General features: G+C 44.9%; 1 protein-coding gene across 1 annotated transcript; it reads left to right on the forward strand.

The window, feature by feature from the left end:
• The first annotated feature begins 1963 nt into the window (after window positions 1–1963).
• On the forward strand, window positions 1964–5430 carry MYC (MYC proto-oncogene, bHLH transcription factor). Its single transcript, XM_053466833.1, has 3 exons — window positions 1964–2152; window positions 3412–4092; window positions 4623–5430. Exons 2-3 carry the CDS (start codon window positions 3432–3434, stop codon window positions 5234–5236), a joined length of 1275 nt encoding a protein of 424 aa, XP_053322808.1. The 5' UTR covers window positions 1964–2152; window positions 3412–3431; the 3' UTR covers window positions 5237–5430.
• Window positions 5431–20893: the final 15463 nt, after the last annotated feature.

A 20893-nucleotide genomic window follows, 5' to 3' on the forward strand; every position in this document is an offset into this window, starting at 1 on the left:
ATTATTATTATTATTTTTGACAAATCAGGTGTGTTTAATGTCACAACTTTTGACACTTTGATACGCGTTGTTGAAATTAATGTTGAAATCCCATTAATGGGATGTGTATACTGCGCGGCCGCGGCGTGAATTCAGCGCATTTTATTCATTCATTATGTGCTGAGTGCAGCGGGGTAGGAAATGCACTCCCTGTTAACTGTTTCAGCTGTCTCTTTCTCTCTCTGGCAATAAGTCAAAAAGGAACCTCCTTTGGTCATTTTTCAGAGATACGTAATGCGCGATCACTGCGGTGCCGGCTGCCAAGGGGTTGGGGATTGGTGGTCCGGTAGCAGGAAACGGTGAGGGTTTCACAATTTCTAAACCCTAGCACCTCCCTAACTTCACATCTGCTGCAGCGCCTCTGGCCCCCGGGCGAGCCGGGAGAGTGTGTGTCACTTTAAATACTTGCGGACAGGAATTTGTAGCCTATATCTTCTATAGCGCCAACAATTGCCGCAGCGCTGCTTACGGTCCATACATTGAAAGGGTCTGACAGAACTAGGACCGAGGGTCCGGCTCATAAGACTTGGTCTAATGACCACACAGGGGGTCTGTTACAGGCAGGGTGGGGGGGGGGGTCTTGTACCCACTACAAAGGACATTAAAAAGACTCCTTAAAAGTGCATGCATAATGGGTTAATACTAGTTACTTGTTCAAAGCCCCCTTCTAGTCTGGGGGGATGGGGAGGGATAGGTACCTATCTCTGGTATTAAGCTTATTACATAATGCCTGAAGGACCCCTGGGGCAATCAAGGGGTTAATTAGCTACAAATGCCTATGGGGGGGGCTGGGGCTGATAGCTCCTAAAGTGACAGCATTAACTCTTTGGAGTCTACAAGCCAAGAAAAACCCCAGTGATGCGATCAGTTTCGAGGAATATCGCTGTATTAACCCTTTAGGCATTCTCTTACCCAAGTAGTTATGTGAATCTTCAGGATTCCCCCTGGGGTCACTGCATGTAAAAAAGCTAGTTCTAGATCTGGAAAAATGACCAAAAAACATCACTTTCTATATCTTTAAATATAAATGTTTCCAGCATTTTTTTTTAAATACCTGGTTAAAAACTACAATATTTATTGTTTTATATAGCGCCATCATATTCCCGTATAGAATTAAGGTCAAGAACTGTTCAAACTTTTCCAGACTGACTCAAAGAGCTTACAGTCTAAACAGAGTATCAAGCAGTATCTTGTGCAATAAACGGATTTAATAGTAAAGAACAGGAGGGAAGTTTATTACAAAGGAGGAGAAACGTTAGAACAAGAGTCATAATCTAGAGCTAGAGAGTCAGAGGCTTAGCTGTAATGTAAGGGAGATTTACTTTACTGACAGTGTGGTAGATAGACAAGGAACAGACTCCCAGCAGAAGTGGTAGAGGGTAATACAGTGAGGGAATGTATACATGTATGGAATACGCATAGGGCTCCTGAATCTAAGACGAGACCAACGACTGATTAAGGTCCGAGTCTGTACGACAGGACAAACGTTTCTTCGCAGCCGTCAGATTCCGTTTGTATATAGAACGCTCTATTGTCGGGGTGACGGCTGTGCGCTCCGGTGTGCGGCCGGTAAGCCATTTAAATGACCGGACCCGAGAGGCCGGTGTGTGTGCGGCGTGTGCATATGGCACACTGATCTTTTTTTTTTTTTTTTTTTTTTTTTACTATGCTTAGGACGTGAATGGGTTAAGCGGCAGCTGCCACACACAGAGTCTGCAAGAGATACTTTGTAGCCACCCATGCCCCGCCCACCAGTTCTCGCGACTGGCTCCACAGCCCATGCCTGACTGGTGCTGAATCGAACGGGGAGGGCTGATGGAGGGAGTCAAGGGGCGGGGATAGAACGCTGCCTTTGGCGGGAATAGGTCTGGGAGGCTGGCTATATAAAGGAAAGAAGGACTCAGTGCCGGAGTCTGTACGCTGGGAGCGAGCCGGGAAGCGCTAGGGGTGTTGGGTGCCGCAGCACTTTTTACAACTGCACTGGGGGAAGGGCTTGAACCGGCATTGGATTTAAAAGCACTTATACCTCGGATACAACCTCTGTCTGTATTAAGGATTGGCGAACGCTGCGGGGCACCGCAACAAGCAGGGAATTTGGAGGTCTCGCTGCAGGGTAAGCCCGCCCTGCCTTCTACTCCTTGATTTTCTTCTTGGCTTGAGGGGCTCCCCCTTGTATGGGGGGCAGTTTTATGCTGCGCAGGGTCTGGCTGGCTGTCACAGTTTTGGGGGTGGCGGGGCACCTGGTGATGGTGAGGACTGGTTTTTGTACTGGGTCAGCTGGTTGTGCTGTCAGACCTGGGGTGGTCTTCTGATCCTTTTGCTGAATGAATCCCAGGGTGGTCGTGGGGTCTGCTGACCGCATAAAGGTTTTTTGTGTGTGGAGGGGGTGTTTGATCGTGTTAGAAGGAGCTGTCACTGGGGCAGTGGGGCTCCTGGTCGTATTGGAGGCACTTGGCAGTGTGGATCTGGGTTGTCATGATGGGCAGGGCACAGCTGGAGTCTTATGGGGGGCAGTTGGCTCCCTTCTTACCCCCGGATACAATGTGATCATCAGCGTAGACTTGTAGTAAGACCATGCCGGCTCTTTAAATGTCCCCGCTGTTGCTGCCATTGTGCTGTCAGTGATCATGCCTTCCTCCGCCTCGCCCTCTGCTCGTGGTCTTGAATCGTCGGCCCCCTCGTTAAGGGACCTGGATGTCTGTGTGTCGGATCAGCCACCCCTGGGGTCAGGGTCTTTCCAGGAATGAAAGCCGGGCAGCTGCCACATCCACTGGGCAGGGATCGGGAGCCTCCTCCCCTCCTGCACAGCCGGCATTTCCCTGGGAGGGCTCTGCCTGGAACTTGCCAGACACACTCAGCTCTTTGTTTTAAGCTTTTTTTTTTATAATATATATACTGGAAATATATTTAATTTTTTAGTTTTTTTTAGAATGTTTGTGAATACTGGGGCAGATCGTGCGTTTTGTGTAGGTGGTTCCGATGTACTGTAAGATCCTAGAGGGCTTCTAGAAATCTAATTAAACTTTATGAATTCGGATTAAGTTTACAATAAGGTTCCTGGCTATGTTCTGGAGCAGGCATGGGTGTTGTAACGGTGATCATGTGAAAGTAGCCGGCTTCTGCCATGCTGTCAGCTGTTACCTAAACTGCTCTGTCTGGCAGATCTCAAAGCTGTTAAGCAGATATGTTTTACTATAACCTACCCCCTCCAGCATAGTTTTGGGGGCTTTTTGCGTTGAAAAGCTTTTTTTCTTTTTTCTTTTTTTTTTCTTCTTAATAATTTGGTTTAATTAAAGTGTTTTAGAAGAAATATGTTTATATGTTCTACATGGTTTTTATTCTAACCATAAACCTTGGTGTTCCTTCTCGCAGATATCTGTAAGAAGCCCAAAATGCCTCTAACCTCCAACTTTCCGAGTAAGAACTATGACTATGAATATGACTCCATCCAGCCCTTCTTCTACTTCGAAGAAGAGGAGAACTTCTACCAGCAGCAGCACAGCAGACTGCAGCCTCCAGCCCCCAGCGAGGACATCTGGAAGAAGTTTGAGCTACTGCCCACGCCACCTTTGTCTCCCAGCCGTAGCCTGTCCAGCCTCTTCCCATCTACAGCTGATCAGCTGGAGATGGTCACAGAGTTCCTGGGTGGGGACATGGTCAGTCAGAGCTTCATCGGGGAGCCAGACGATGAGGCGTTTGTGAAGTCCATCATCATCCAGGATTGTATGTGGAGTGGCTTCTCGGCGGTGGCCAAGTTGGAGAAAGTGGTGTCTGAGAAGCTGGTAAATTACCAGGCTTCTAGGAAGGAGAACTTGGTGTCTTCACAAACCCAGAGTCCACAGCAACCCAGCCCGGAGAAGACTCTTTCCTGCCAGAGCAGTCCCAGTGCAACAGACAGGGCTGGTCACAGCTACTTACAGGACCCTAGTTCAGATTGCATAGATCCTTCGGTGGTCTTTCCCTATCCGCTGAATGACAGCATTTCCAAAAGCACCTCTGGCTGCATGGACATCATCTTGGACACCCCACCCAACAGCAACAGCAGTGACTCTGGTAAGTCCTTCTCTGGCTAATGGTGTGCTGGGAACAGATGCTTGCAGTAGTGACTTTGTAGTTTTGTGGCATGTGTAGGAGTACAGATCGCAGTGACCTTCACTTGCCAACACTGCAGTTTAAAAGTCATTTCCAGCCAACCTTATACGCACCCCAATCCAGCATGCTGGATTATCGTTCATGTGCTATTCTTGGCAGCGTTCCGACTTTATGATCTGTCACGGCTAGAGAGGGAGGCGTTCACTCAGCTGTGAAAGAAAGTATAGGGATGGGGTTTAAGAACTGAATTCTGCAGCATTGCAGTAGTGGGTGGGGTTCTTCTAGTGAAAGTGAATGGGAGGGAGCGCGAAGACGCGCTTTCTAAGAATGAGGAGCATTTGTCTAGCGTTCAGTTGAGGAAGTAACATTTTCATGCTTGTGCAAATTCTTTTACTTTAGCAATGGTGTGAAATGGAGGAGGTTTCTTTATTGTAGGCTGCCCCAGTTCTTTGTCTTACAAGTTTTTAAATATTTTTTTTTTATTTTTACAGAGGAGGAACAAGATGAGGAGGAAGATGATGATGAGGAGGAGGAAGAAGAAGATGACGAGGAGGAAGACGAAGAAGAGATTGATGTTGTCACAGTAGAGAAAAGGCAGACCGCCTCAAAGAGAAACGAATCCAGCACTCGCGTTCACCAGTCTAGACCCCACCACAGTCCTCTAGTCTTGAAGCGGTGTCATGTGCCCATTCACCAGCACAACTACGCGGCACCTCCTTCGACGAGAATGGACTACCCGGCCTCCAAAAGGGCAAAGTTAGAAAGCAACACCAGAGTCCTCAAACAGATCACCAACCGCAAGTGCTCGAGTCCGAGGTTATCGGACTCGGAAGAAAACGACAAGCGAAGGACACACAATGTTCTAGAGCGCCAGAGGCGGAACGAGCTCAAGTTGAGCTTTTTTGCGTTGCGCGACCAGATACCGGAGGTAGCGAACAACGAGAAGGCCCCAAAAGTAGTCATCCTCAAAAAGGCAACGGAATATGTTCTTTCGATGCGGCAAGAGGAAGAACGGCTTCTTCGAGAGGAGGAACAGTTGAAGTTAAAAAAAGAACAGTTAAAACACAAACTCCAACAGCTCAAGTTAAGGAACTTGAATTTGTAAAAGCGATCATTTAAGCATAAGACTTCTTAAAAACTCTGACAGACTATTTCGAGGTTGTCTCGTTCAGGAGACCCATCAGAACTGTAGAACATGGACAGAAATGCATGCAATTGATTCAAAACTACACAACCTTGGCATGGTCTTGAAAGAAAAGACTATTGCCAGCACCTTAAACTGCCTCATTACTTTTAAAATGGGAATACGGGGTGATTTTAATTTTTATATTTTATTTTTTTGCTTGGGGGAGGGGTGGGGTGGGATTTTTTTTTTTTATTTTTTTTTTTTCGGCAATTTTATTTTTTTTTGTTTTACATATATATATTTAAGACATTTATTTTTCTTACAAACGATCCTGAAGTTTGGTTCCAAATAGCTTAACTCTATACATTATTGCTGACGTGTATAATATCTTTAATTAAGTCTTTATAGAGAATTTTGTATTAATATTCTCTTTCTCTAACAAGAATGGCGAAGAAAAAAAAAAAAAAAGCCAACGGGAAATGAGGTTCCGGCTTCCTCCCGTGACACATTAAATAAACTTTATTGTGGGTTTTTATTTAACATTTATATTATCAAAAGTTTGATATTCGTGTATTCGATCTGTCATCTCAAAATTCTGAAGATCTGATGAAGAAAGCGCTGACCAACATGTAATTTATTAATGTTTACAATATTGTAAAACCTGATTCCTGATGTCTCGCAAGGTCTCTCTGGCCGTATCCAATTGGCTACCCTACCGAATGTTTCTATGATGATTTTATTAATGATATTATAACATGCTGGTGGTCTCAAAAAAAAATAATTCATCAATGTTTTATTACAGGGCTTGTTGGCGTGACCTCTCCGCCTTGGGCTGTGGCCCCGAATGGGGTTGACAGCCTTTGATATAAAGCAAGCTGTTTGAAATAAGCTTCAGAAAAGAATAATAAAAAAAGTTAAATCCTGACTCTTTGCATTCTCATTGTCTTCAATGTGTGAATAGGTGCAAGCATTGTTAAGGTATTGGAGAATGAAAGTTCAGCCCATAGCTCCTCCCCCTGTCTGCTTTACTGAAAGCACAGAGCATACCTAGGTATGCTTTTTTTTTTTTTTTTTTTTTTTCCTCCTTTCCCCTCTCCTCTCCCCTTCTCACCTCCTTTTCCAAAAAGCTCAGTAGAACTAGTATCAGAGTATCTAAACGCTAATGTTTTTCCTAGTGTAAGTGTGAATAGCTGCGGCGTCGCGGGTGTGCTACTGAGCATGTGCAAGAAGCTTGTCCAGCTGATGGAGGCTTTAAATGCTCTCCGTGGCCTAGACTGTTAATTTTTAACGCCGCCCTCCCCTTGTACTTCGGGATAACCTGTTAAAAGATTAGGTAATGGGCGATATTCAAACACAGACGGTTACTGCTAAGCGCTCAGGGTTGTCCAAATAACCGTTAATCTTGACGTGCGGTGTGTGAAAGCCCAGCTGCCGGCAAGGATTCCGAAGCGTTCGGCGCTTTAACTGTCCCCCGAATCACCGGTTAGACGAAGGGCGGTTACCAGATGGCGGCTGTCAAGCCAGTCTCTCGAATAAAACTTCCACCGCTGGCCTACTAGCAAGGGTGGCGGCTGGCTGAGTGAGTTAGGAGTTACTGCCGGATAACAGCCGGACTCTGTGATCTGTGAAAGGAGGGCCTTATTAACACTATGGTGAAAGTGCTGATAAAGCAGGCACCGGAGTACCCAGCACACAGAGGTTAAAGCAAATATATAGATAGTATTTATCATCTTGTTGGGTGAGTAGTAGGTAAGTGGAAGAGCCTCTCTGCCAAGGTGGTAGGTTTGTTTATACTGTCAGAGAACGTAAGCCTCTATGGAATAGGAGTTAGACTATCCTTAATACTAGACCAGACCGATACAAAAGTTGACTGCGCGTCATCTACTCTGCCCTTTTCTCCTGCCGTAAAGACTCCAGCCTTAATCAGCCCCTTAATCTGCTGGGAGGCTGTTCCATTTATCTACTACCCTCTCATGAGTTCATTCAAACCGTGTAACGGAATTAAATAAGCCTCAGTGACTTCACTAGCACTTAAATGTTATTATTGAGGCTTAGTGAGAACACCCTCCGAACTGTAGTAGTTTTCTGAAGGAAAGAGAATGAAAGAGCGGATACATATGAAGGACACCCATTGATAGAGAGCTAAACTCTGGATTTTTTTTTCCTCCCCGGTGTCAGGCCAGTGTCTCGCCTTACAAAGTGCGTTCTCAGTACATTCCAGAAATACTCGGAGGAAAAAAAAATGCTATTATAACAAGGGAGCGCATGCACCGCGTCTGTCCCCCTGCCAAAATAAAGTACTGTATATTACATCACCTTGGAAATCCTTGGACTTCTGAGAAATTGGTAATATACCGTGGCAAATTCCCAAAAATAACGGCGACGGAGTCCAGGGATCCGGATCTCGGTTTAACCCTTTGCGAGCTGGGGGGGTTGTTGGAAAAGGCATCTATTAACATAATTGCAGGAATGGTGATCAATATCAATATCTCTACTGTGGCTCTTAAGGGGTTAAACACGGCCACCAATGAATGAATGACTGGCCCCGTACCCGCCGAATGAGATTTAATACATCGGATACAAATGACTCGCATGCGAGCGGGATCTGTGAGAATGAAATGCCAGGAATCTCGTGTTATCGTAATTACATTTGTTGTTTCAGCAATCTTTAAATAGCAAATGACTTGGGGGATAGACAGTGTGTGCAGTGCCTCATTCTACACTCGGGAGGGTGGTAGATCAGTGGAACGGTCTCCCAGCAGAAGTGGTAGAGGGTAATACAGTGAGGGAACTTAAAAGAAATGGTTTCTTGTATTATATCTAAGCTTCTGACCCTCTCCTTTTAGATTTATGTGCGCAATGTTCTTGTACCCCCCCCCCTATTCCTGCCCGTACTTTAACCCCTTTATGTTAATATTATCACAAGGCATCTCTGGTCTTTTCTCCAGGCTGCATTCTATGCATGTATCAAAGGGAAACTGTGAGCTAGAAAAATAGAAGCCCACGCCTAACTCATATAAATACAGATTCCGGGGTGCTGCGGAAATGACCAGGAATCTGTGTACACCCAGGAGATACTACAAACGCCCTCAGTGCTATTTAAACCCATAGAGAGTCTTAGCGTGTTAAAGGGCAGTGCAGTCCCGCTGACTCGGTAAGCAATATAACCGTGAAAAATTAGATAGGACTCGCCAAACTTGGGGTCCTTTGACATAGTGGTGCCGCTATATAAATGAATAAATAATGATACCTGAATGTAGCCCATTATTATGGAACTGGCAGACACTGGAGGTGATCAATGCCGACTCCGCCAGACTCATCTGGAATAACTTGTTATTTTTATAATCAATATTTTTTCACGTAATGCCGGTGTATTTACAGCACGCTGTGGTGCGGAAGCTAATTGAATTAAAAAAGGCTGCGTTAGCGAAGCGTCCAGACGGGAGAACACCCGGGATTTGCTGTTTTTTTTTTTAATGAAATACCAAAAAAAAACCTTTTGATGTGGAGTAAAGAAGGGGGTCTGTCTTCTGCAGCAGAGACAACTGGCTTCGTGTTATCAGATCGCACCATATGGCTGAAATGATAATAATTAGATTTACCCCTAAAAAAGGGAAGCCTGGGCTCATTGGGCCGGCGGATCAGCTGCCCCTTCAGACAGAAAGCCGGGCAGTATCTCTGGCTATCTGATGGCAGCGCCGGCCTCCAGAGGAGAGGGCAGAACAATGGGGGCTATTGTATCCTGCGGAGCTAAGCAGCTTCTAACTGCTAAATGGGGCAGAAAATACACTGTGGTAGCAAACGGCGGATTCCCACCTCAGCACATTTTCGGTATTTTATGATTGGAATCAACTGGAGCTCCCGGGATCGCGCAGGAAAGCACTGGGCAGGACGCAGAGACGGGAAGCCTGGTTCCTCCTCTCTATGGTGAAGAGCTTGCAATCAATTCTACATTTATTGCCCCTTCCGGGGATCTCTGAGCAGATAGCGCCCTGGGCAGCTTCTCTTTCATGATGTGGTCCCCTTGCCATTTGCCCTATTGACCCATTCATGCCAGTGGCATGGCCACCTACTAGATAAGCTAGAGGGCCCTACAAAGCCTTTTCTAGGGGTCTATTCCCGGTCCGACCCCAGAGAGCTTCTGCTGCAGGAAGACCTTGGCTGGCCCTGTGTAATGCATAGTTAAATCAGTGACGTTTCTCCTAACTATCCTCACCCATTGATCTATACATTGTAACTGGAGAAATTGGCGTTGGTCCTTTATGATGGATGGTGAAGTGATGGAGTTGAAACCACAACTTCCCCCAACAACTTTCACAATGAAATATATATTTTTAAAGGTCTAACATTTTAGCTCTGGCTGTAGTGACAATAATAATAATAATAATAATAATAATAATTAATTACAAAAAATAAAATAATCATAATAATAAAAATAACATATAATAATAATATAAATAAAAATAAAATAATATATAATAATAAAAATATAAATCAAATATAATAATAATACAAATAAAATAAAAAATAAAATAATAATACAAATAAAATATAATAATATAAATAAAAATAAAATAATATATAATAATAATATAAATAAAATATAATAATAATACAAATAAAATAAATAAAATAATAATAATAAAATATAATAATATTAATAATTATTATCATATTTTATTATCATAATTATTTAATAATAAGGCAAAGTCAAGGTTGTATGGGTGGAAATCAAGCGCTTCTCTACAACTGTACTGGCAAATGGGCAACGCGGCATGATGGTGCCGCGCCTATAAATATGGCCGGGAATAGCCCATATGGCTACAATATCGGTGAGGTCTTCTCCAGCCTTCCGCACTCGCAGCACAAAGATCCTTCCTTAAAAGCCCTGAGCTCTGGGGGATTGTTAGGGACATTACGGCTCATTAATAAGGCAGAACTCAACGACGCGGCCATTAAAGGGGCTTAAGTGGGCGAAGGAATAATCCGCGTACAGAGACATCACAGACGGGAGGGAATAAGTATTGACAAACACATTAGGAAACAGGAACAATAAATATTTGGCTCTATTATACTAAAGCGACAAATGCGAGCTCTCCGGCGTTCGCACGCGCTCCAGGAGGAGAAAGTAACTATTTGGTATCGTCTTAGATTCAGGGGCCGTATGTCTATCCCATCCATGTTAAAATCCCCTCGCTTTATTACCCTCTACCACTTCTGCTGGGAGGCTGTTCCACTCATCCACCACCCTCTCAGTAAAGTAAAACTTCCTTACATTCCATCTAAGCCTCTGACTCTTTAGTTTGAGACCATGACCTCTTGTTCTAACATCTCCTCCCCAGGATTTTCTTAATATTTACTCAAATTCAAGATTTTTTGAGGAAGGGCTGATTTACGAGTTCATAATATTTAAAGAGACAGCGCACATTTATATTCGGAAAGCTTTGGTTTGATCCCATGACTTCCAATGCTCTGGTCGTTAATCTGACACTCAGAGGGGTAACAGCTGTACTAACAGCCATGGGGGGGGGAGACTAATTACCGGCAGGAGATTTTCACCCCAGTTTATATCCAGTTCAAAGGGTTAACCGCTAACATTTAGTCTTTACAGTCCTAATTTATGTTGCTAATGTACATAATGCAACCGCATGTACGCTTCTGGCTTCCCTTCATCAGGATATCCAACGACCTATGACATCATGAGAGGCTCCACCCACATTACACAGATCGCACCATGACATCACACCATGCTCTGCTCCTGTTATGTGGATGTTTTGTTATGCAATGCCCCAGCTACTCCTCTATTGTGCATGCAGGGCATTGGGAGTTTTGCTTCACTGAGAGAGTGGTAGACAAGTGGAAAGGCTTCCCAGCAGAAGTGGTAGAGGGGAATACAGTGAGGGAGGTTAAACATGCATGGGATAGACATACGGCTCCTGAATCTAAGACGACTGATTAAGGTCTGAATGGTCCAATCTGCTGCCATATTCCGTGTTTGTATGATCAGGACGGGCAGTAGTCAGTTCTATCCGAGTTATTGGGGCTGTTTTGCACGCTGCAGCCCGGGCCGGATTCCCCGCAGTGCAGACTTTTATTATGAGGGGAGCCGTTATGTTTTGTGTGGACGGTAAGGAGGGGCGCGGAGTCGGGGGCACGGGGCGTTATCCACACTCTGCAGAGTCTCTACTCAGAAGCGCACGCTCGTCACGTTATCTCCGTTGCGCTCCCTTGACAAGGAATAGCCTCATTTGCAAAAAAAATCCACGAAAAGCCGAGCGTCCCTGGAAATGGCGATTCTGGCGCCAGCAGATACACTTATCACAAAAGGAACAGGTTAGAGCATGGGGGGGGGCACGGCGAGATAGCGATGTACTAAGTGTGAGTGCGAACTAACTGTCTCCTCGTCCTCGCCGGTCCACGTACATTCAGCACATCGACCCATTCGGCCCCAGCTGGTCTGCTCGCTTTTGATGAAGCGAGCCATATGCCTGTCCACTGCATTAGCTCCTACCACTTCTGCCGGGAGGCTGTTCCATGTATCTACTACCCTCTCAGGACGATGATGGCTAAACGCTTGTACAAAGAGAGAAAGTACCAAAAGTCACTAACCAATCCTGCTGATTAACCTGGGATAATGGTGCCAGAGCCCAATTATCGGCAAGCACCTCCCTGCGATTGGCCTACTTAGGATGCCCCGCAGATTATTTCACAAGGTCTCACAATGAGCAAGCGAAACACAGAACAAAAGAGCAATTAAAACAAACATATCATCTTTAATTAAAAAAAATAATTAAATGAATGACGTCAACCAGTTTTATAGATTTCCCGCTACCTGTTGGGAGATTCATTTTGCTTTGGGCGCTCTGGGCTCTCCCTTTAAGCCTCCTCCTACTTCCTGTATTACAAAGTATTAGAAAGTGCTGAATGAGCCCAGTGACCAGGGGAGAGCTGGCACCTTTTGGCCAGGGGGGGGGCAGGTATAGCTAAGTAGTCCCTTACCCCCCAGATACCTACATACGCACCGGCACGCATATTTACATACACAATCTAACATTTACTCTATTGCACACTTATGCATATTAACACATACACTCACATATTAACACACAGTCCGTCTCACACACTTACATATACACACTCATGCTTACACCCATACACATTCAAACTACCACACAAACACATACACATTCATGCCAACACACACTTACACATTCATGATTACGCACACATGCACAATCATGCTGACACATACACACACCCATTCATGTTAACGCACAAACACATGTGCACCTTCATGCTAACACACTTATGCATTAATATTCATGCTCACACACACACACACTTATACATACACTCTCACTCTGACATGCATACGTACTCCCTCCCTCACCCTCTCACTCACCCCTTATTTCACTCGCAGCTATTTTTCACCCTTTCATGCAGGCCTGTCCAAAATTGTTCACATCTGACCGCAACCGGCCCTTTCTAGGTCGGACCGGCCCTCTGTGAACAATTTTTGACGTATTTTTTTTTTTTTTTGACATATTGTCAGCGAAGGCTTTATAGGCCTATGGTGGCAGGTCTATAGGAAGGCAGTCCCCCGAGCCAGCAAAGCATCTATAAACCTTATGTCACAGAGCGCCAGGATATGACATCATCGGGGCGGCGGTAGCGGAGGGAGCAACTGGGGGCTCGAGCAGCCAATCAGGAGAGAGGAATTACATGTATCAATTCAGCCACGTGGTGCGTTAAAACGCGTCGGACAGGCGGCTGTTATAACGCTACACTGATCAAAGGTTCAGATTTTATCTTTTTTAGATGGCGGCCCCTTTATTAACCCTTTAATCCATATCAATGCGCGTTTTACCCAATGAATCTATAGTCTAACGAGTAGAACAGAAGGGATCGGGCGAGGTGCGTGCGAAACGCAAAAATCTGCTTTATCGTGCGATCTCCGAGGCTAGGCAGGATCCGCTTCAATGGCGTTTCTAGGAAACAGATCCATAGATTGATCTAAACTAAGTAAAAATAAACATCATCGCTGCCGCAAACAACCATTTCCGCTTATTTTCTTAAACTTCTGACTTATTTTTTTTTGTCTTTAATTCTTAACGTGATCTCATCTTCAGGAGCCATATGTCTACCCCATGCGTGTTTAAATCCCCTCACTGTATTAGCCTCTACCACTTCTGCTGGGAGGCTGTTCCATCTATGCACTACCCCTTCAGTTTACTTATCTAGACCACATGGGCTGCGTCTCTGGAGATATCTGTTTAACAGGCTCTAGCCGCAGAGCTGTGCAATATTTCCAGACCCAAGGCATGAAAGCGAAGCCTGTGGGCCACCCGTTACCCATAATGCATCTGGGTTTTTTTTTGATCTGGTGCACATGCTGGTAACCTATGACCTCGGAGTTTGCAGTGATTTATGGAAGTGCACACACGGGTATAGGAAGCCATTTACATGCGCACTAAATCATTCCAGTGCACCCCGGGTGTGCATGTAGCTATGATGTATGATGCTACGCGCATGAACACCATCAGCTGGCTTAATTTTTCCCCGTTTTAATTGCATAATATAAGACGAAAGACAAAATGCCGGGATTCTGCATTATTTTGCTTTTTTTTATGGATACCTGAAAACAAAATAATAATAAAATAATAAAAAACATAAAAAATTCACAGTCAATATTAAAAAAAGATGGAAGGGGCATTAAAGGAGCCCTACAGAGATGAATCGTAGTGCGTAATGCTTTTAGAGCCCCTCCAATCCTTTTCATCCCGTTTAATCCAAGGCACAGAGAGGAAGCCTGCCAAGGATCCTTCAGGAACTTGGACTCTCAATTGGCAAAGGAGGCTCTGTGCAACCTGGTGTTCATGCGATGACACCTGCTGGGTGGCTGTTCCACTTATCCACCACTCTCAGCAGTAACGTAAACCTCCCTTACATTGTAACCAAGCCTCCCGACCCTCTAGATTTAGACTATGACCTCATGATCTGTCGGCTCGCGTTAGGTCATCCCTGTCACTGCGCTAGGAGAGAGTTCCCACGCTGTCAGTAATGACAGCTCGTAGAAGCAGGCGGGTTCAAACACCGCCATGACTCACGCTATATCCTCACCTATATGAGCTGACTCTTAAATATTAACCCTTCTGTAGCCCAACAGAAAAACACCATTGTAATGTCTTGCTAACGGATCTAATAATAGTCCTTATGAAAGATGTCCGAGTCAGGAGGGAACCTCAGATGTCATTGAATCAGAGCAGAATATAAGAAGGAGTCGGCACCTGACTGCATGACCCTGAAAATCTGCCCATCCATCCCGAAACTGGGGCAAAAACTCAGAGGATCCGTTACGTTTATTTATAGCACCAGCGGGTTCTGTAGCGGCGCGATTATAACAGGGGAACAATGAACATGAACGATAAAATAAAAATTAGCCAAAGACATTAAGATTAGGACGGGGTTAAGACGTACTAGAAGAGATGGAAGGAGAGGGACCGCTTGGGGAAGGATGATTGTGGTGAGGGTGATGAGGAGACGTCAGTAGGGTGGTCTTCAAGTTGGGGGGGGCGGATGGTTTCTTCAGAATGCAGGTTGAGGGTAATAGGAGGGGCGGTTGTGTCTTTCTCTAAATAGGTGGATTTCAGAGAATATTTACAGCACAGGTGAGAAGAGGTGATAAAAAGCATGGGAAAAGCGGAGAGGGCAGTTATTAGGGCATTTGGAGAGTATAGGGTATGGGGAGTGGGGGGGATTAAATGTAATTCTGGAGGTTATGGGGAGTCAATGAGGCACGGGCACTGTGGGCAGCAGATGGAGAGCGATGGGTAAGTAAGATATTTTCTGGCATTGGTGTCCAAGGATGGATTGGAGGGGTGAAAGCCGGTAGATGTTGGTTAGTAGGGAGCTGCAGGAGAAGGAATGTCATACCAAAGAACTCTTCAAAGGAGAGAGTCGGGAGAAATCATTCAGCGTATCGTCAGCGTAGGGGTATGGTACTGGAGTCCCAAAGGAGACCTTAGTTGACCACGAGAGGAGATAGAGTAGAGGTCCTAAAAGGCAGCCCCGAGGCTCCAAAAGAGGGTGGTAGGGGAAAGGAAGGGTGAGAAGGAGACACTAAAAGGTACAGCATTAAACCAGAAAACCACCATGCCATGGATGCCATGAGAATGAAGGGTCCACAGGAGAAAGGGGCGGTCAACATGGGCAAATTCCCATGCAGGAGTATATGCAAATAAATCTAAAACGGGTACAGATTGCTGGAAAATGTGTAAATTGTAGGTTTCTGCCCCCTCGGGGCATATTCTGCCCTGCGTGCAATTAGCAAATGTTCCTAACTAACCAACCATATGAAATGGGGAGCATGTATTTAAAAGCAAATGTATTTTTTAATTATCCCACTAATTTCCCTTTAAGGAACATTAATGTCTCCACCGCTATAGTATGTTTGTTCTTCTTTCAGAGAGCTTCATAAATATTCTTCACAAGCTATAATTATGGTAACATGTTGCGGCAATGAGATTTACCTGATCAGAATTGCGTAACAATCAGTTCTACGCATCACCTTGACGTATAATTATACATTTCACCGTGGGAAGAGAATTTCGAATGCCCTCGATGTTATTTTTTGAGATATACATTGCCCTTAGGTTGCTTTATTTTGCCTAAACATGCACGATTTTATTCCATTCTCTATATAAAGTAGGGACCTCGCTTGGCTTTAAATCTCGAGTTTGGGTGATGCCAATGCCTTGGGAACAGATAATGATGAAGATGCATGACCCTTGCACTGCCCATACCCAGGCGGTTCCCCATTTCTCAAACCCGAAATAAGAGACAGACACCAGCAGGATTGGATTTAGAAAAGGCCGAGACATTTATTTAACAAATGTCTCGACATAACTTTATTTAACATCTTATAAATTATTGTAAAAACACTTTAATAATAACTTCTGTATAAATACTATACAGTCTTCTGTACACCTGTGTACAAACAGCTGAGGGTTCCCAACCTAAACACAAAACAATGGCTTCACACTACCCCTTCCGCCGGATACCACAATCGCCCAAGCGACCGCGGGTCGGATAGGGGAGCTCCACCTTAACGCTTTGGTTAATCCTGTACAGGGAGGGCATTAACTCTAACCTCTAACCAAAACCATCAACTTGCCACTCCCATTATCATTCAAACTTCTCCAGGGAACTCCTCCGCCACAGCAAAGAAAACGGATCCTGCAAAAAGAAAGAGGGAAAGGGGGAAAGAAAAAACACACAAAGCCAAAACAAAAACACAAAGCAAAAGACAAAAAGAGGGAGGGCGGGCGGGAAACTGCTCCTGTGGTGTTCAGTAATTGCCCCTTGCACGTGTGCTTAGAGGGGCTTTATAGCCCTGTCCCCTTCCCCCTACAGTCACGTTCCTTGTGACTTCCCCCTCGTTCCCTGTGCATTCTCACCTCGTGCTAACCCTTGCTGAGTTAACCCTTTCCTGCCCTAATACCATGTGCACCGTCCTGTAGTGCTGGCAGGGTCATGTTCCCCTTACGCCTATGACTCCAGGGTTTCTTTATAAAGGAAATATTACAAATCACTTTATATGTCTCCTGGTCTCTACCCTCTTGTCAGGGCTGTGGTTGTCCACAGCATCCAGATCAAGGCGGGCTGGCCCTCGGGGCCGGGGGGGAGGAGGAGAGAAACCTGGCCCGGTTCAGGTCGGACCAGCCCTTTGTTAAAAATTTGGGAACCAGGAATGCAGTGGGAATACATAACACAAGTTTACACGACCCCACAATGAGGGCGAGGCTGCCAGTGATGTAAGGGGTGGCGCGAGTGAGTGAGAGGGTAAGTGAGAGAGTATGTATGAATTTATGCAAGTGTGTTTTAACATGAATGTGTATGTGTGACTGTATGTGCGCATGAATGTGTATGTGTAACTGTATGTGGACATGAATGTGTATGTGTGACTGTATGTGCGCATGAATGTGTATGTGTAACTGTATGTGCGCATGAATGTGTATGTGTAAGCGTTTGTGAGCATGAATGTGTATGTGTAAGCGTTTGTGTGTGTAAGCATAAATGTGTACGTTATTGTGTGTTAGCATGGATGTGTGCTAGTGCCTATGTCGGGGGAGGCAAGGGGCTAATAGGGCCACTTGGCTTTACTTGCCAGCCTCCAGCTAGAAGGTGCCAAGCCTGCCACGATCCAGTTTAATTCTTTATCAATATATTTAATCAGTTTCTATTTAAAACAAGGATTGATTTAAGTAATAAGTATCTGCTCAGGGACGGACAACACCTGGCACTTCCATCTCCTCTGAACAACAGTGTCCATAGCGCTTGGCCAGCATACAGTTTATTGCTGTAAATGATTGTAATGTAATGCCATAAATTATATCATCTACGACATGCCTTACTCTTTCAGAGGGTCCTTCTTTGTGATTAAGGCTGAGACATTCTATTGTTTACAACAATGCAGTATGATAAGGATTCGGTAGATTTATCTCGTAGATCAGCGCGATAACAGAGCGAGAACTCAAACAAACGGCTGATACGCAAGAATGGAATTTATTTAATATGATACCGGTAATGAAATAAATTGGTGGAAATCCCCTTTTTATAAATCAAACGCATTCCTGGGTAAAAATGGAAATCTCTGAGGACGCAAGTGATTAATTAGGAGACGCATAGAATGCTCGTACCTTCTGTTCCCATTAGAGATGTTAATTTAAACTGATTATCCCGCCGCGGCGTAAAAGCTTAGCACTCACAACGATCGGACGCCGTATAGGATATTAGCGGATTATATCTTTTTTGGCCAAAATATTCATTCAGGATTCCGGAAGCGCGTTTAGAACTTTAACTCGTAATGACTTACGAAGGACCAACTAGGGTGACCACATCCGCCATGTTTTCCAGGACACATATATTATTGACATATTGGTGACCAGCCCATAAAAAAAGCTGCCCTGCGGTATCCGGGATGTAGAGACTTATGGAAGGTTATACATCCCACATACATTTTATCTGGGCTGGTCACAGGGGCGTAACTAGAAGCCTCAGGGCCCCGGTGCAAGAATCTGTTAAGGGCCCCCCCACCCCCAATCTACCCCCTCTCACACTATCTGCCCCCTCTCCCTCCCTTCTCACTATCTACCCTCTTCCTACCCCCCCATTCTCACTATCTACCCTCTCCCCCTTCTCACTATCTACCCTCTTCCTACCCTCCCTTCTCACTAGCTACCCTCTCCCTACCCCCCTCCTGTGGTGGGGGCGCGAGGCCTCTGTCTCGCTGCTCTGCCGCGGTGCGCGCAGCTTCACTGCTGAGCGCCGGCATATGGCGTCATATGCTGGCGCTCAGCGTGAAGCGCCGGCACCCAAGACAGACGCCTCACGCTCCCACCACTGCAGTCTGGGCAGCGCTGAGGCAGGCAGGCCGAGCGGTTGTGACCCCTGCGACCCCGGTAGTTCCGTCACTGGCTGGTCATCAATGATACGCATCCTGGGAAAACATGGCCGTCGTGGTCATTGCCAGAGATGACCTCCTACAAGAAGGGCTTAATGGCCCTGTGTGATGTTTAGTTAAATCAGACTTTCAAGAAATGTCCCCATGTTTACTATGGATTAAGACATCAGTATTCTAGATATTCTAGACATTTAAAGAGCTATATGCCGCGTGACGATATAGGCTTAGAGAAATATTTATTGAGGAGGAAGGATGTCCAAACAAGAATTGCGATGTCCGCCAGTCCCACAGATTATTATCTTTTATTTATATAGCGCTGACAGATTCCGCATTGCTGTAGAAAGGGGAGAACGCGTAATAATGACAATAGTCAAACAAATGAGAATATATTAATATATTACATTTATTTATAGAGCGCCAGCAGATTCCGTAGCGCTGTAATAATAAAAGGAGAGTGAAATAAAGTGACAAAATGAATATACATTAAGAAAGACATCATTACAAAAAAAAACAATCATTTATTACTCCTAATAAGTTGAGACCTCGATGGGGGTTATTATAAAAAAGTGTCTGCTTGTAAAGAAGTCTACTGTTTTGCAGCATTCCGTCGGTTGCTATAGCGATAAGACCACTTTGCACTACAATCGGTATAAGACCCTGCGATTCTCTTACGAAGCACATTCTGGTTCTTGCTCTTAGAAAATCTTTGTGACGGCCTCTGAGAAATACATGGCCAGCTGGAAGTGGATACCCTGGAAGCCTACGTGGGGCAGATATATTTTACAGATGGGGGGAAAGTGCTTTATTTTAATGGATTACCCCCATATTTGATTAATCTTAGGTGCTCTTAAACCTGGCTTGGCCGGGAAGGATGTGCTGCTTCTCAGCAAGGTCAGCTTTGTAAATAAGGGGTTAAATTTGAATTTCTTGATTTGAGTATTTTATTTAGTTTAATAAACCTGGTAATACGGCTGGGTTTGGGTTTGCAACGCAGCCTGTGCGGAACTTGCGGTGTTGGCCATTCCAACTGAAGAGGAGCCCTCCGAGGTCCTGAAAGTTTATGTAACTTTACATCTTTTTTCTACATTGACCCAATAAAAGGTATCAACGATCAATGATATTTGTAAGAAGAGGGGCAACATTTCGTGTTATACCACGGCTCAGGGCTTATATAGAATGGCAGATAAGAACCATTTGACCCATCCAGTCTGCCCTGATGAAGACCTTAATCGGCCCTTGGTCTTGTCCAAGCCATATGCCCATCCCTTGCATGTTGATATTCCCTCATTGTATTAGCCTCTACCACTTCTGCTGGAAGACTGTTCCAGGTATGTACCACTCTCTCTTGTTTACCCATCTCAACTATAATTAACAACTAAATAACTACCTCACATGGGTGCTGAGCTGATCTGAGCGTAAAGTAGCCAACTTTCTCGCTCTTGCGCAAGTTAGACTTTAAACATGCGACGAAGTTGTATTTTTCTCAAGGATTAGTGACGTGTTACATAACTCGGTAACACCGCCTGTTTACCGCTGACCGCCGGAACCCTGACACAGTCACCCGGGACAGTTTGTAACCGTAGCACTTGGGGTTGCGACATACACGGGGAAATCTGGGTCAGGGAAACATCTGGATCCTTAAAGGGGTTTGGAGCCAGTACCAGAGTAACGCATATCCTTTATTTACATTACATTACTAAATGCCAAGTTTCTCAAGATTACTTTGCCGGCCGTTCTCAAGTCATTTGATGTGAGTATAAATATATAGATTTTATTTTTATTTTTTTTGCTAACATGCCTTATATTTTTATATTATGCAAAAGACAAGAAGCAGATGTTCTTGGAATGCAGGCAGATCCCCGCAAGAAATTACAGTTCATCCTACATAAGTCAGGAACCCCAATTGACTCTGCTTTTATAAACCTTTCTCGTTACAGAACCAAGGGTGGGGTGGGGGGGGGACGTCTTTTGGCAAGAGCCGCTCGGAGCAAAATGTCAACATAATCCAAAACAATAAGCGCCCTGATTCATTACCCGAGCGAGCGTCGCGCAGGCACATGCATATTTGGTATTAACTGTGTATCTTTCTCTTTGAAGAACGGCCAAAAAGCCCGGTGAGCTGAAAAATTCGCAAGGACAAGCTTTGTTTTGCCGGTTTTTTTGGAGTCGAGAAG

The sequence above is a fragment of the Spea bombifrons genome, chromosome 5 (assembly GCF_027358695.1).
Source record: "Spea bombifrons isolate aSpeBom1 chromosome 5, aSpeBom1.2.pri, whole genome shotgun sequence".
Taxonomy (NCBI): Eukaryota; Metazoa; Chordata; class Amphibia; order Anura; family Pelobatidae; genus Spea; species Spea bombifrons.